This window comes from Balaenoptera physalus (genome assembly GCF_965194825.1).
Source record: "Balaenoptera physalus genome assembly, chromosome: 2".
Classification (NCBI taxonomy): Eukaryota; Metazoa; Chordata; class Mammalia; order Artiodactyla; family Balaenopteridae; genus Balaenoptera; species Balaenoptera physalus.
In genome coordinates this window covers 13018221-13035228 of record NC_138883.1, presented here as the reverse complement: position 1 = coordinate 13035228, position 17008 = coordinate 13018221, and the positions used below count along the sequence as shown (strand labels likewise).

General features: G+C 44.2%; 2 protein-coding genes across 12 annotated transcripts in view; one reads left to right on the top strand and one right to left on the bottom strand.

Annotated features, from left to right (window-relative positions):
* CCDC88C (coiled-coil domain containing 88C) overlaps window positions 1-8025 on the bottom strand; it is a 125218-nt gene extending 117193 nt beyond the window's left edge. For all 11 annotated transcript variants that reach the window (XR_014260946.1, XR_014260947.1, XM_082451153.1 and 8 more), the window contains exons 1-2: window positions 7460-8025; window positions 6614-6714 (exon numbers count right to left, since the gene is read on the bottom strand). Coding sequence is in view for 9 of the 11 variants with exons in the window: in XM_082451153.1 (XP_082307279.1) it covers window positions 6614-6714; window positions 7460-7519 (161 nt within the window). In the remaining 2 variants the exon portion in view is untranslated. The remainder of the gene's footprint in view (window positions 1-6613; window positions 6715-7459) is intronic.
* The window catches only part of LOC309656002 (uncharacterized protein), a gene marked incomplete at its 5' end in the record, with an annotated part of 126717 nt that continues 117226 nt past the window's right edge, over window positions 7518-17008 (top strand). Inside the window, 3 exons of the mRNA XM_082451962.1 lie at window positions 7518-7868; window positions 7996-8158; window positions 8451-8649. Coding sequence (XP_082308088.1) covers window positions 7518-7868; window positions 7996-8158; window positions 8451-8649 — 713 coding nt within the window. The remainder of the gene's footprint in view (window positions 7869-7995; window positions 8159-8450; window positions 8650-17008) is intronic.

The following is a 17008-nucleotide window of genomic DNA, read 5'->3' as shown; positions in this document are numbered from 1 at the left end:
GAGAAATGCGAAGAGACACAAATAATTCATGTGGGAAACCCCCAAAGTGTCATTTATTTTCCAACCTCAGGCAAAAGTCAGGTCTGCTTGTGATGAAACTAGAAATCTGAATCAAGTGATTTATAATTTCACTCATCTCCATACAGGACATTTCTCAAAAATTCTCAGTGTCAAAAATACTTCCTATTTGAAGAGAACAGATTCAACGGAATGGATTTCTCTTCCCTCTCCCCATGTACCCCACACTGCTTTTCCTAACATACCCCTCCCCGCCATTCGACTGTCCCAAGGCACCACAAAGGATGTTTCATTAAAATGAGGGCTGTCTTCACAGTTTCTTCTGTCATCCGAGTCCTGTGCTAAGGGTGCTGAGCCTCCCAGGGGCTGGTGTGATGGAGGAGAGACAGGCCTCTTCCTCCTTCCTCGGTACTCGGGCCCCTCGATGATGATGATGGTGATGATGATGATGAGAGCACAAGAAGGGGAATTTGGGGAGTTACGCAAATCAATTTCAATGCCATTCAGCTCATTCAAAGCCAATAATGTATACAAAGTTGACAAACAGGAAAAAAAATCTAAAAATAGAAATTATTTCAAATGCCACTATAAGCACAATTTCTTAATAACACAAGCTGTTTAAAATTCAACCATTAAGTAAATATTTGATATAAACACTATGAGTCCCTACACTGTATTGTGTATATGCAAACCCCTTTATGAATCACATGCAATACAATCAGCCATGGACTTTATTCAATCATCCTGTATCTCCTAAAACAGTCATATGGGCTCCTTGGGACAACCAGAGGACCTCTTTTCAACTGTCCTGGGACAACGTTTCTTATTGTCCCCACACAGTACTAGAATCTGGCCAACCCATTTACATGTTACATGTTTCTCCTGGAGCCATTCATTACTGAGAAAATAAAGGTTAACAGTTCAGTGGAAATTAATTTAGCAGCAGAGGAGGCATTCGGAATTTAAACCACAAAGGCATTTTAGCTACAGAAGTGCACCTAGCACGACAAAGTAATTTCTCTTAAGGGTGCAGTTCTCTTCCCTTTGCCATAGAAACCTTAAGAGATGAGAAGCAATTTCATAAAGTAATGAACGTGCTTCCTAAAATAGCAGAACTTCGAGAACATGCAGGGCTTTTTCTGTTTTGTCGTTATTGTAGTCCCAGCTTACATTAAGTCAGACGGGACCCCCTGAGGAGTGCCAGAAGCTGGACGACCTTGGCAAACATGTGGACATTCACTGCACGGGCAATGGCACAACACACACCCAGGATCCAGGGTCGGGGCCTGGGAGGCTGTCAGGTGACGTGGGTCGGGGAGGGGGTTCTATATGAATAATTAGACTAATTATCATGATCATTAGCACTCCCTCCTTTAACTCAGGCTCTCAGGATAAAGAGAGATTAGGAAACAAATTGAAACAAAAGTCAATTATGGTGAAGGAAGGCCTATCCCCACTCTGCCCAGCACTGTGTAACCCCGACCTGTCCCTCAGCAGGAAGTGGGTTAGGAGCTACTGATTCTGGTTTGGAAATGGGGCCAGGACTGGCGAAAGTTCTCTGGGCCCCACTGTGCTCATCTGCAAGATGACCACAGGATCCTTCCAGCACTAAAATGTTATCATTCTAGGGAGGCCAGGTCCGCACTGGCACACGTGGTACCTGGTTCTTGATCCCAGGAAGAGGACATCATAGAACCACTGCAAGACTGTTTCCCTGAAAGCCATCCTTAAGAATAAGGATCGGGCTTCCCTGGTGGCGCAGTGGTTGAGAATCTGCCTGCTAACGCAGGGGACACGGGTTCGAGCCCTGGTCTGGGAGGATCCCACATGCCACGGAGCAACTGGGCCCGTGAGCCACAACTACTGAGCCTGCGCATCTGGAGCCTGTACCCCGCAATGGGACGGGCCGCGATAGTGAAAGGCCGGCGCACCGCGATGAAGAGCGGCCCCTGCACCGCGATGAAGAGTGGCCCCCGCTTGCTGCAACTAGAGAAAGCCCTCGCACGAAACGAAGACCCAACACAGCCAAAAATAAAAATAAATAAATAAATAAATAAATAAATAAAGTAACTACTAATTAAAAAAAAAAAACAAAACTCATAAAAAAAAATAAAATAAAAAAAAAAAAAAAAAAAAAAAGAATAAGGATCTTCTTTGTATGACAGCCCTAGAAAGCAAAGCCACACAGCCCCACATCAGGATGTCAGAGGACAGGACAGAGACAAGGGTGCAACAAAGCATCTGGTACACTATCCGAACTTGGAGAGATACAAGTCCAAAGTGTGGGCCCCTGGGGCTTCCTTCTCATAAAAACTTCTAACTTGAAAAAAAGAAATCAACTCTCCCTACAATTTTAAAGAGAACTATAATTTAGATTTATAGCAACCTTGCCTCCCTCCTTTGTGAAAAGGCCAGCCCCCAACTTTTCATTATATTCCAAAGACTTCCTAAATTTAAAACTGAATCCAAAAAAAAAAAAAAACCCTGAATCGAGAAACTATGTTTGATACAGATGATGGAGATATTGATAATCTATCATAGGTTAATAAAAAAGGTGTTAAGCAGTAGCCTGAGCCCAAATTTGTATAAAAGTACATTAGGAACATATATTATACGTATATACCATAGACAACATCTGGGAAACACCAAAATATTAATTCTGCTACCTCGACATGGTAAAATTACAGGCAATGCTTGTTTTGCTCATCTGTATGTTCCAACCTCCCTCCAACAAACGTGAATTTTGTGTAATTTTTTACAGACTCAAAGGCCGCATGAAGAGTGTCATATGCTGCAGCCATGAAAGAATATCACTCAAGTTCATCAGTAAAAATCTTTTTTGCTCCAACTCTCTAGCACCAACACAAACTCATTCAACTAATCAGTATCTGCCCCTGTATCCTCAGCTTTTACATCTGCAAAATGGGAACATAACTCCTCTTCCAGCACACTAAGGCAAAAAATTATCCCTCAAATGCTTTTGAGAAGCCTAAGAAACTCTCGCATTGGTCTGAGGCTATTACCAACTTCTGAATAACTAATATATTATCTGTAATTTTGCAGCTAGTACAAGGGGTTAGAAAGGAGTCTGAACAAAGTAAACAGTGTTGGATTTAACGCAGGCCTTGCCCAAGCACAAGCTCTCAGCCCCAGCCAGTCCTAAGTTCTCAGCTGAACCCAACAGCCATTATGTCAATTCAGGTGTCCACTCTCACGTGTACAGATGTGCACCATCACACGCACGTGGGCACACACACACAAACCCAGCTCTGGGCTTCACGCTAACAATAATGATGACTGACATTTGTTGGGCATTTCCTATACATGCATAATCTTATTTAATCCTCCCCAAATCCATAAAATACCATCCCCCTTATTACAAATCAGGAGATTGAGGCTTAGAGAGTAAAAGTAACTTGCCCAAGAGCACCAGTAAGTGGCAGAGGGAGGATGTGAACTTGTCTGCCTGATGCTAGAGTCAAAGTTCTTAATTTTCCTATGAGACCACGAAAAATGTGTCCAAAGTGAATCAGACACCTAGTTTTTCCCTTGACTACCAGCAGGTACCCAGAGAAACTGCATTTACAGAGGAGCTATTCAGCAAGTTTTCCCAAGCATCTCCATCCACGCCACTCAATGCCTCACTTTCATTCAGGAATTCTAGACCTGGGCCTCCCCTGAAAGCTGAGCCCACAGGGCTTTCCAACTTCCAGGCACTGATGTCACCAGGAGGCCAGGGCCCAGAGACTACTACCGCAGCCTTCTTCAGTTGCCAGAGACAATGCCCAGGTGCAGTCACATGACCCCCAGCCAGCCTCCATATGGCTCTGAAGTGTTAGGTAACACGCCTCTTATCTGAACTCCAGCAACAGGTTAGCACAATGCTCTCTGCAATTTCCTCAGGTCCTACCAACTTGGAGAGAATTTATTAAGATAGGCGAACTGAACACAGTTGGGGCTACTAGCGTGGGAGATAAGGCAGAACAGCCTTATCACTCACCTGCTAGTTAGCCCAACGTGTCTCCACTTGGCAGAAGTGAAAACAGGCTTGGCTTAAGCAGTGTTAGATGTGGGGCTAGGATATGGGTCCCAGAGTCCAGTTTTGCCCTAGATCTTGTTGGGAGAGAGCTAAGGCTAAAAAGTATGCAGTAATCTAGGAGACTAGGAATGTAGGAGAAAGGTAGACAGAAAAAAAAAAAAAAAAGAACTCTTAGGGGGTGCCCCAAATCCTTTCTGGATTAAGAAGGTGGATACAACCAACGCCAATACCTATTAAGTGGCAGGCACTATGCTAACTGCTAACATCATTTAATCCTCACAACCATCTCTTAAGGAAGGTACTTTCCTTCCCACTTTACAGGTGAGGAAACTGAGAGGTTGAGTGATGTGCCCAGCGTCACAAAGCATGCATGAGAGAGACCTAGGGTTTGAACCCAAGCTGGCTACCTAGGCTTTCAACACTAGGGTTGAAATTCGTTTTTTTTTGTTTTTTTTTTTTTGAGGTAATTTTTTATGTGGGATCTTAGTTCCCGGACCAGGGGTCGAATCCACACCCCCTGCATTAGAAGCACAGAGTCTTAACCACTGGACCACCCAGGAAGTCCCCTTGAGGTAACTTTTACACTTAGGGTGAAATGCATATATCTTAAGTTACACCTTGATGACTTTTGAAAGATGAAATATACTCCAGTCAATATACGGAACATTTCTACCACCCTCTGAAGTTCCCTTGTGCCCCCTTTCCAGTCAATCCCTGCCCACTTTCAAGAGCAAACAATGCTCTGATTTCTATCACCTGGAGCAGGGTCATTCCGATCACCCAGTCAGTAAACTGCGTGCTGCTTGCGCCTCTCCCTCCTTGATTTCCTCCTTCTGGAAAGCCACCCATCTTCCCCACTGTCCCCTCCTCGGTGTCCAACCCTGGCCAGAGGACCCAGAAGCGCTGCTTGAGGCCTGAAGAGCCGCAAACATATCAGTTCCCACCTCCAGCACGATTACCTTGGCGAAGCAAAGAGGAGAAAATAACGTTTCAAACTGTCAAGGGGAAGGGAGAAGCCCTTCAAACTGAATTTAGCCGCGAGCCGAGTGTGAACCAGTGATGAGGTGGCATTTCGCAAAGGAATGGTCCAACAGGCTTTCCTGATTTACAAGCAAGTGGTAAACGCTTCAGGAATTCCAAAGGTCAGGGAAGAAAGAGAAACAGTCCCAGGGCTTTTGTTCTCCCCTCGCCTGGGTGTAAAAGCTGAATGAAAAGGCCGGGGGATACTGCTGCTTTTTTTTAATTAAACAGGACAGCTCTAAGTTTCACTGGTTGCTGTACCCCTGGAATCCAGCAATTTTCGGGGTCTAACAGGATGAGGGGGGAAGAGTTGCCAGAACTTGAATATGCCACAAGACAACCCGAGGAAAACTCCTTCTCATCAATGTTCTCGGACACGTGCTGCCAAACCTGACAACAGATTTGTCTCTTTAGAATCTAATCAAACTCAAGACTGGTAACAGTGGTAGTGCCTTAAAAAAAAAAAACATTAAGACTGAGATGTCTCTCTCAGAGCACGACATCAGGTAACTTCTTAAACCAAAGAAGCAATGTTCTCGGGAAATTTTTTTAAAATAGATCTTTGTAGGTAGATGTATTTAAACCACTTTCTGAATATACCAAAGCTGACTGTTCCTCCTCCCACGCGGGCCAAAAACAAAGCTGATTCTCATCAGCTAACGGGTTCATGCTCCAGTATGACAACTTGCTTAGTTGCAGGTGAGTAGGTGAGCATAAGGGCCTGATCCACAGAGAACATCAGGATGTTTTATTTTGCTTCAAGTGCCTGTGAATCACACTGACACTCAGTGCCAATATGTTCCCTGCAGTTCCTGAGTTAAAAACAGAATGCAGCGGCAGGAGCCAACACCTACATGTGGCAGGCTGTCAATCAGACAGGCTCTGCAGAATTCAGCAACAGGAAAGGATGTGGTCAGACCAACATGCTAACAAGTGTAACTTCCACCAAGACCCTGTTTAAGCCTCAAGCTTCAAGACAAACAGTACCACAGTATTCTGGCTCCCTGCGCCTCTCCCAACATAGTGACTTTAAATCCAGTTCCTGAGAAGGGACTTAACCAAGTGTACTTGCTCTGGGGCAACTGAAAATGGAAGATGAAGGGGAGCTCAGAAACACAGGCGTCCTGACCTCGAATGAAACTTTATAGTCACTCACGGACGCTCCGGTCCCACCCGACACTTCCTGTAACCAGACACTCTCCGTTACAGTTCCTTGCCCCCAAAAAGAAAGGGTTTTTTTGGTGTCATTACTCAAACAACAATCAGGTCCCTGAGTTCGAAGTCAATTGCACTATCTACACCATGTGGATGACAGTCACTCAATTTCAAATTCCTTTCATCAAACAAGCTGCCAACCCACTGTCCTGGAGTTCTCCATACCCCACAAACGAGGAAAAGACACGTTAATGCTGAGATACCAGTGGCCTGACGTGCAAAGAACCCTCCACTGCAACTTCACATTCCATTTCTACAACCTTAAATTTCGACTTTCTGAGGCATCATTCCCTCCTTCCTTCCTCCCCGAATATAACTTACATTTGCAACATGATTTGGTTCAAAAAGATGCCGTCCGCTAAATCCATGTACATTGTCAGGTTGTCCTGGTTGCCGCTTCCGAAGGGGCCAAAAGTTTTCACCTGCGGGGAGGAGACGCGGAGAGAAAGGCAGAAAAAGTCACCTCCACGCGCACAGTCTAAAGCTCTCCAGGAGGGCAGAGCCCCTGTGGGCAGAAGGGGGTCACCCAAGACCACCCACCCTTCAACAGCACCCTTCTCCAGGGCCTCGCTCCCCTCCCCGCGCCAGGTAACAGACGCGAGACAGCAGAAAGAAAACTTCCTCGCCACTTTTCTCCGGCGTGTCAGAGCGGAAAAAAAAAATAAAAGGGACTTTTCAATAAATTTCTCACGTCTCAAATCCACTGGAAATCAGTGCGCCCAGCGCAGCCTGTACACGTTCTCACTGGGAACCCCCTAATCCCCACCGCCATTCACCCGCTGGTCTCAGGGGGTTCAGAAACTACACGAGGATATTTTGGGGAATGGGTCCTTTTCTCGAATGGTCAAAGCCATGGGGAGCCAGGGTGACCACCGGAAGCCTGTCGCTCCAGGGCCTCCAGCCCAACGCCCCGGTGGGAACAGGTGTACCCGCTCAGCCCCCAGCCGGGCCGAGAGCGCGGCGGGGTCCTGCGCCGGGTGCGCCGGCTCCAGAGTTGGAAATACCCCCGGACTCCGGGACACTTGATGACCGGCCGGGGGCACCTGATGAATCCTCTGCGTCCAGGGGCTTTCCGGGGCCCCGGCCGGGTCGGGTCTGTTGCGACTGCAGGCGGGCGGGAGAGGAGCCAGTGCCCCAACAATGGGGCGAGGGGCCGGGCACACTCACCCAGGTCACCAGCGGGCTCTGCAGGAAGAGCTCCATGAGCTCCGAGACGGTCACGTCCATGCTGTGGCTGCGCCCGCCGGCTCCGCGCCCCGCGTCCCCGTCCCCCGCGCCGCGGCACAAAGCGGCTGTGGCAGCGAGCGGCGGGAGCGGGGCTGCGGCGGCTCGCGCCCGGGAGACAAAGGCGGGGCGCGAGTCCACGTTCCGCGGCTTCGGCGGCCCCGCGCCCCGCCCGGGACTGGGGGAAGGGGAGGGCCCGCCGCTCGGGGAGGAACAATGCGGGCAGCGGCCCCGCCCCTCGGCGGCCCTGGGCGGTCGGCGCGCCGCCTCGCGGTGCCGGGGCCAGGCGCCCGGGCTCGGGCGCGGGCGCGGCTGCGCGGGTTGCCCGGAGGGGGCGGCGGCCCGCACGTGCGTAGGGGGAGGGGGCGTCCCGGCTGCCGGCACCTGGGGCGGCCGCCGCGCACCTACGCCGAGCGCACCCTCCGCGCGCTTGGGGCCGCAGCACTTGGCTCCTCTCTGCGCGTGTGCGTCGGCCACAGGGCCCCAGCGCCAAGTGCGGGCCGGAGTGCTGGAGCGTGGGTCCAAGCCTGTGCTTCCCCCGGGAGGCGGGCGACCGAGGCGCCCTGCCCGCCGAAGTCGACCCGGGTATGCCGCACGCTGGGGGCCCAGCGGAGCCCACCAGCCCGAGACTGGCGGCCCCAGGCAAGTGCAGCCTCCCAGGTGCAGCCGAGGCCCCGCCCGGCTCCGTGGCGGGAGGGCCAAGCCCGCGTGCCTCAGGTGCCGGGGTCGGTCTCGCGGGCGGGTAGAGCGCAGGCCCGGAAGTCAAAGGGGGAAAGTTTGTGTTGAGTTTAGACCTTAGGAGCGCGACCTCTTGCGCCCCACCGTGTCACCTCCCAGGCTGCCCGCCTTTTATAAGTGCCCGCAGGAAAGCGGTGATGGGGCCGCCCTGACCTGGACCCGCCCTAACTGTGACACCCCTTCCTCCACCCACCAGCACACCGCTACTTTGCCGGAGAGGAGCCAAATTCCGGATCCCAACTTGGAGGACGTACCAGCAGCTTGGTGGTAGGCGACAGGAAAAAGGACAAGTGCCCCAACTGGATGGAAAGAAAGCCCTGGGCCCAGACGCAGACCTCGCTGCTGAGACAGCTGCGGTGGACCCCGGGTGGTCTCTGCCACCGCACCTTGGGCCGGTAATAATTTCACACTACGATTCAGTCATTGTGCAAAACACTTTATACGATTTAACTAATAGAATCCTCACGCGTTTCCCAGATGAGCCCACCGGTGCGGTATTGACCTGAAAGCGCCTAAAATAATTGTCGGCAAGTATACAGTAGGCGCTAAATGGCTGCTGGTTTGCTTGTCAGTAATGTGAACGTTGACTCTGTCAAGTGTTGGGGCTGCGACATCTACCGGTGAAGTGTGGCATTGCAGCCGAGTTCTGCAGTACCTTGTTGAGCTGGTGAGAGGGGGTGAGATTGTGGCCCCAGTAGCCAAGTCGGCTAGGGGGTCCCTAAAGAGAAGTGTGGAAGTCAGGGTGACAGAAAAGAAAGCGGGAGACTGCAGAAGAACTAAAATTTCGAGCTTATGTGGTTTTCTTGTGCACCAGAAATTCATTAATTCCTTGATTACTTAATTGCCTATATTGTAAAATCAGTAGGAAAATAGGTAAAATGTGTATCTATGCCCATCTCCGTTTAGAAGCCCCGTTCTGTGCACGCAAAAATTTTTTTCACATTGACCCCAACTCTTCTGGAAAGACAAGGAGGTGATCTTTAAAGTTATTTGATAATCTTTCACACTGAGAAATACATTGGACAAATGCTTTCTGACATTTGTGGTAAGACATTTCCCTTCCTGGGGAGAGAATTTGTCACCAGGGGCTAGTGACAGTCCCTGCGCCACAAACACGTCAGGAATCTCTGTTTTGGGGTCAGTTAGCTGCCGTGTTGATTCATTATCATTGATGCATCAGCAGTTCATTGGCTCAACCCCATCTCACCCCATTCAGAAGGAGCTGGCTCAGCAATATTGTTCCTACATGAGGCAGGGTGTCAGGTAAACTGGATGATGCCCAGGTTGCAGGGGTGGAAGGCTTGAAAGGGCTGGATGACATGGACAAGGCACTTCCTAGAAATCCTCTTACTCCATAAAATCAGAATAAGAACATTTTCCCTGTATGGCGTTACAGAGTAATTTTGAGGTTCAGGTGATGCATGTAAAAGGGTCTATAAAGGTATCTTCCTCACTGTCGTCTCATCTTTTGCCCCCTTCTACCACTACTTTAATAGGAGTTGTTTCCCCTAAGTCTCCATCGGGTTGGGGCATAAGCTTCAGGAAGCAAACACACAGACCATCTACTAAACACTAAGCAGTAGCCCTCTATCCCCTGCCTGTCCCTCCAGACCTTGGCTTTCACTCCATGTGTCTGAGACTTAAATTTTTTTCTTGTTCATTTCTGCATGAAAAATAATTTCTTTGCTTTATGCATTGCTTCTTAGACAGAAGTAGTATTTTAATTATGTTCTTCATTCTGATAAAGGAATTTTTTCCCCCTTCTCAGAAAATGCTGGCTCAGCAATGTAAGCTAAGGGCATCTCTGTAATTTGATAGGAGCTTAAATAATTTGTACAACTTTGAGGAGGGGGGGAGACTGGGTATTTGTTAATGTCTAATTACTTTTTGCTATAATGAGCATATGTTAATTTCATAATTAAATTTTTTGTGTTAAAATACACATAAAATTTACCATCTTAACCATTTTTAAGTATACAGTTCAGTACAATTTAATTAATTTTATTAAATACATTCACTTTGTTGTGCAATCCTCACCTCCATCCATCCCCGTAACTCTCTTCATCTTGTACATCTGACTCTATACCTATAATTTTCCATTCTCCCTCCCTCTAGCCCCTGGCAAACCTAATTCTATTTTCTGTCTTTATTATTTTGACTACTCTAAGTGGAATCATACAGTATTTGTCTTTTTGTGACTGACTTATTTCACTTAGCATAATGTCCTCAAGATTCAACCATGTTGTAGCATATTGCAGAATTTCCTTCCTTTTTAAAGCGGAATAATATTCCGTTGTATGTATATATTGAATTTTGCTTATCCATTCATCAGTGGATGGACACTTGGGTTGCTTCCATGTTTTAGCTATTGTGAATAACGCTCCTGTGAACGTGGGTGTACAAGTATCACTTCAAGACCCTGCTTTCAGTTCTTTTGGGTATATACCCCGAGGTGGGATTGCTGGATCGTATGGTAAATCTATATTTAATTTTTTTAGGAACCTCCGTACTGTTTTCCGTAGCAGCTGTACCAGTTTACAGTCCCACTAACCGTCCACAGGGGTCCTTTTCTTCACATCTTTGCCAGCATTTGTCATCTCTTGTTTTTCTGAATCTAGCCATTCTAACAGGTGTGAGGTACTCTCTTGGGTTTTTGATTTGCATTTCCTTAATGATTATAATGATGCTGACCATCTTTTCACGTACCTGTTGGCCATTCATATATCTTCTTTGGAAAAATGTCTGTTCAGGTCCTTTGCCCATTTTTTAAATTGGATTATTTGGTTTTTTTCAGTTGAGTTGTATGAGTTTTTTTAAAAATATATTTTGGATTTTAACCCCATTATCAGATATATGATGTGCAAATATTTTCTTCCATTCCATAGGTTGCCTTTCATTTTGTTGATGATTTTCTTTGTGGTGCAGAACCTTTTTAGTCTGAGTTTATTTTTGCTTTTGTTGCCTTTGCTTTTGGTGTCAGATCTAGAAAGTCATTGCCAAGATTGATGTTAAGAAGCTTACTGCCTATGTTTTCTTCTAAGAATTTTATTGTTTTCAGGTGTTACATTCAACTCAATCTATTTTGAGTTAGTTTTTGTGTATGGTATAAGATAGGGGTCTAGTTTCATTATTTTGCAGGTAGCTGTCCAGTTTTCCCAACACCGTTTATTGAAAAGAACGTCCTTTCCCCATTGCATATTTTTGGCTCCTTTGTCATAAAATAATTGACCATATATGGGTAGGTTTATTTCTGGACTCTATTCTGTTCCATTGACATATGTGATGTTTTTATTCAATACCATTCTATTTTGATTGCTACAGCATTGTAATATAGTTTGAAATCAGGAAACATAATGCCTCCAGCTTTGTTCTTCTTTCTTAACGTTTCTTTGGCTCTTCAGGGTCTTCATAGTTTCATATAAATGTTAGGATTATTTTTTCCTATTTCTGTGGAAAGTGCCGTTGGAATTTTGATAGGGATTGCATTGAATCTGTATATTGTTTTGGGTAGCTTGGACATTTTAACAGTATTAATTCTTCCAATCCGTGAACATGGAATATCTTTCCATTTTATTTGTGTCTTTGATTTCTTTCATCAATGTCTTAGTAGTTTTCAGTGTATAGGTCTTTCACCTACGTGGTTAAATTTAGTCCTAAGTATTTTATTTTTTTTGATGCAATATTTTTTTTTTTGGTTGCGTTGGGTCTTTGTTGCTGCGCACGGGCTTTCTCTAGTTGCGGTGAGTGGGGGCTACTCTTCGTTGTGGTGCATGGGCTTCTCATTATGGTGGCTTCTCTTGTTGCAGAGCACGGGCTCTAGGCACACGGACTTCAGTAGTTGTAGCACGTGGGTTCAGTAGTTGTGGCTTGCGAGCTCTAGAGCGCAGGCTCAGTAGTTATGGCTCATGGGTTTAGTTGCTCCACGGCATGTGAGATCTTCCTGGATCAGGGCTCAAACCCGTGTCCCCTGCATTGGCAGGTGGATTCTTAACCACTGTACCACCAGGGAAGTCCCTTTTTTGATGCAGTTTTAAATGGGATTATTTCCTTAATTTGTCTTTCTGATATTTATTAGTGTGTAGAAATGCAACAGATTTTGTATATTGATATTGTATCCTGCAACTTTACTGAATTCGTTTATTAGTTTTTTTGGTGGAGTCTTTTGGATTTTCTATATATAATATGTCATCTGCCAACAGTAACAGTTTTACTTCTTCCTTTCTGATTTGGATACCTTTTGTTTTTTTTTCTTGCCTAATTGTTCTGGCTAGGACTTCTAATACCATGTTGAAAAAAAAGTGGTGAGAGTAGGCATCTTTATCTTGTTTCTCATCTTAGAGAAAAAGCTTTCAGCTTTTCACAATTAAGTATGATGTTAGCTGTGGCCTTGTCATAGATGGCCTTTATTATGTTGAGGTATATTTCCTCTCTACCCACTTTGTTGAGAGTTTTTACCATAAACAGATGTTGAATTTTGTCAAATGTTTTTTCTGCATATATGATTTTTATCCTTCATTTTGTTAATCTGGTGTATCACATTGATTGATTTGAAGACTTTGAACCATGATTGCATCCCTGGAATGATCCCATTTGATAATGGATATGATCATTTTAATGTATAGTTGAATTTGGCTTGCTCATATTTTATTGAGGATTTTTGCATCTGTGTTCATCAGTGATATTGGTCTGTAATTTTCTTATGGCATCCTTATCTGGTTTTGCATTATCAGGGTAATGCTGGTCTCATAAAATGAGTTTGGAAGTGTTTCTTCCTCTTATTTTTGGAAGAGTTTGAGTAGGAATGATATTTATTCCTTGAATGTTTTGGTAGAATTCACCAGTGAAGTTGTCTTGCCCTAGACTTTTGTTTGTTGGGAAGTGTTTGATTATTGATTCAGTCTCCTTATTAATGGTTGGCCTATTCAGATTTTATATTTCTTCATAATTCAGTTTTGGAAGGTTGTATGTTTCTAGGAATTTACTCATTTTTTCTAGGTTGTCCAGTTTGTTCTATAATTGTTCATAGTAGTCTCTTACCATGCTTTGGATCAGTTGTGATGTCTCCTTTTTAATTTCTGATCTTATTTTTTGATTCCTCTCTTTTTTTTTGGTCAGTCTGGTTGAAGGTTGGCCAATTTTGTTTATCTTTTCAAAGAACCAACTTCTAGCTCTTAGTTTTATTGATCTTTTCTATTGTGTTTTTAGCCTGTATTCCATTTATTTCCACTCTAATCTTTGTTATTTCCTTCCTTCTACTAACTTTGGGCTTTGTTTTTCTTTTTCCAGTTTTTTGAGGTATAAAGTTATTTGTTTGAGATTGTTGTTGTTTCTTGAGGCACACATTTATCACTATGTATTTCCCTCTTAGACTTGCTTTTACTGCATCCCATAAATTTTGGTATGTTGTATTTCAGTTTTCACTTGTCTCAGGTATTTTTAATTTCACTTTTGATTTCTTCATTAACCCATTGGTTCATCAGCATGTTGTTAATCTTCATATATTTGTGAATTTTCCAGTTTTCATCTTATAATTGATTTCGTTTCATACCATTGTGGTCACAAAAGATGCTTGATATGATTTCAGTGTTCTGAAATTTACTAAGACTTGTTTTGTGGCCTAGCATATGATTTATCCTGGAAAATGTTGCATGTGCCCTCAAGAAGAATTTATGTTCAGCTGCTTTTGGATGGAATGTTTTGTATATATCTGTTAATGCCATATGGTCTAAAGGTTCCTTTAAAGCTGATGTTTCCTTACTGATTTTCTCTCTGGATGATCATTGATGTAATTGGGGTATTAAAATTCCCTATTATTATTGTATTGCTGGCTATTTTTCCCTTTAGATGTGTTAATATTTGCTTTGTAAATTTAAGTGCCCCTATGTTGGGTGCACAAATATTTACAAATGTTACATTCTCTTTTCAGATTGACTCCTTTATCACTATGTAATGCTATTCTTCTTTACAGTCTTTGTTTTAAAGTTTATTTTGTCTAATGTAAGTATAGTTACCCCAGCTTTCTTTTGGTTTCCTCATTTGCATGGAATATCTTTTTCCATCTCTTCACTTTCAGTTTATACGTGTCCTTACATCCAAAGTGAGTCTCTTATAGGAAGCGTATACTGGGGTGTTTTTCTTGTTTTTTTATCCAGCTGCTCTGTCTTTTGATTGGAGAATTTAGTCCATTTGCATTTAAAGTAATTATTGATAGGTATATACTTATTGCCATTTTGTTAATTGTTTTCTGGATGTTTTGTAGTTCCTCTCTCTTCCTTTCTTCATCTCTTGCTCTATTCCTTTGTGCTTCGATGACTTTCTTTAGTAGTATGCTTAGATTCCTTTCTCACTGTCTTTTGTGTATCTACTGCAGGTTTTTGCTTTGTGGTTACCATGAGACTTACATATAATAACTTATATTTGTTACAGCCTATTATAAGTTGATGACTTAAGTTTGAACACGCTCTAAAGCTCTACATTTTTACTCCCTCCCAAAGTTTTTTGTTTTTGATATCATATTTAACATCTTTTATCTTCTGTATCCCTTGACTAATTACTGTAGTTATAGTTATTTTTTACTACTTTTATCTTTTAACCTTCTTATTAGCTTTATAAGTGATTAGTCTGCCATCTTTACTATATATTTACCTTTACCAGTGAGATTTATACTTTCATATGTTTTCTTGTTACTAATTAGCACCCTTTCTTTTCAGTGTAAAGCAATCCCTTATTTCTTGTAAGGCTGGTTTAGTGGTGATGAATTCCTTTAGTTTTTTGCTTGTCTGCAAAACTCTCTCTCTCCTTCAATTCTGAATAATAACTTTGCCAGGAAACTTTTTTCTTTTATCACCTTGAATATATTGTGCCACTCCCTTCTGGCCTGCAAAGGTTCTGCTGAAATATCTGATAGTCTTATGGGGTTTCCTTATATAGAAGAAGTTGTTGTTCTCTTTCTCCTTTTAAGACTCTCTTGTCTTTAACGTTTGACATTTTAAGTATAATGTGTTTTTGTGTGGGTCTCTTTATGTTTATCTTATTTGGAACTGTCCGTGCTTCCTGGACCTGGGCGTCTGTTTCCTTCCCCAAGCTAGGGAAGTTTTCCGCCATTCTATCTTCAAATAACTTTTCTGCACCTTTCTTTCTCTCTCTCTTCTCCTTTTGAGACCCCTATAATGAGAATGTTAGTGTGTTTGATGTTCTATAATTTCCTTAAGCTGTCTTCACTTTTTTTTTTTTTTTGGCCATGCCATGTGGCTTGTGGGATCTTAGTTCCCCGACCAGGGATTGAACTCAAGCTATGGCAGTGACAGCACCGAGTCCTAAGCACTGGGTTGCCAGGGAATTCCCTGTCTTCACTTTTTAAATTCTTTTTTCTTTTTGCTGATAAGATTGCATGAGTTCCACTGCCCTGTTTTCAAGTTCACAGATCTTGTCTTCTGTTTCATCTAGTCTACTGTTGAACCCCCCTAGTGTCAGTACAGTTAGTGTGTTTTTTAGCTCTGTGACTTCGTTTGCTAATTTCCATATTTTCTCTGTGTTGAAGTTCTCACTATGTTCATCTTTTCTTCTCCCAAGTTTGGTGAGCATTTTTATGACCATTACTGTTTATCAGGTAAATTATTTATCTCTTTCATTAAGGATTTTTTTAAAGGTTTATTCCTGTTCTTTCATTTGGAACATATTCTGTTTCCTCACTTTGCTTGACTATGTGTTGGTTTCTGTGCATTAGATAAAACAGCCAGCTCTCTTCGTCTTGAAGGAGTGGCCTCATGTAGAAGATGAACTTTGTCATTCACACTTGCCCTAGCTCTTGGTTGTCTTTCAAACCTTTATGATTGTGCAAGCAAGCTTATTTTACTTTTAATGGCTCCCAGTAGTTGAGGGTGTGCCAAGACCTGTTCACGTCTCAAAGGGGAGGATCTCAGCACCTAGATTCAGGCTGATTGGAAGCCAGACCCTCAGGCAGCAGCTTTTAAGTATGCAATTATAAAGTATCCAACTGTGCACAGTTCTGTAGACCTGCAAGCATAAGCCCTGTTGGCCACCAGAGTCCGTCAGTTTGGAGGTGTTCCCTTGGTGAAAGTTGTGAAAATTTGGGCTGTAAATGAGTGTAAAGCTTTTCTCCGGGAGATACAGGCAAGCTGGAACAAGGCAGAGGGAGAACGCAAAGACGGAGTCCCCTGCCCTACATTCCCTGAGAGCATCTCTGTAGGCACCTGGATGTGTGCCAGACTTGAAGCCTGCCCCTCAGGCAGAAGCTCCAGGACAAGCAAGTGGGCCTCTTTCACAGAAGGACTGGGGGTGTGTTTCAGTCTGCTGTCTGCACAGTGCCCTGGGGGTGGTGTCTGCCAAGAACTGTCTCTCTAATTGTTATTGTGCTGTGGGGCTCAGGGACACAAGCCCCCCAGGCCACCAGAGCCGGGTGATCAAGAAGCATTCCCTGGGGGAAAACCACAAAATCCAGGGCACCAGACATGTGTAAGAGCTCTACTGGTGCTCTGGGGATGCAGAAGAGGAAGAGCGTGAAGATGGCACCCACCCTTCAAGGTCTCTGGAAAGGCTTACAGTCAACTCCCCTCAGGCTGCAGCTATGATGATAAACTACTAGGCTGCTTTCAGAGAAAGACTGAGCTCCTGGGGTCTGTTGCTTCTTGCTGTGCCCTGAAGGTCATAACTGTTTAAGAACTCTTTCTTTATTGGTTACGTCCTTTGGGACCTGTGAGTATAAGCCCCACTGACCACCAGAGCTAAATGATC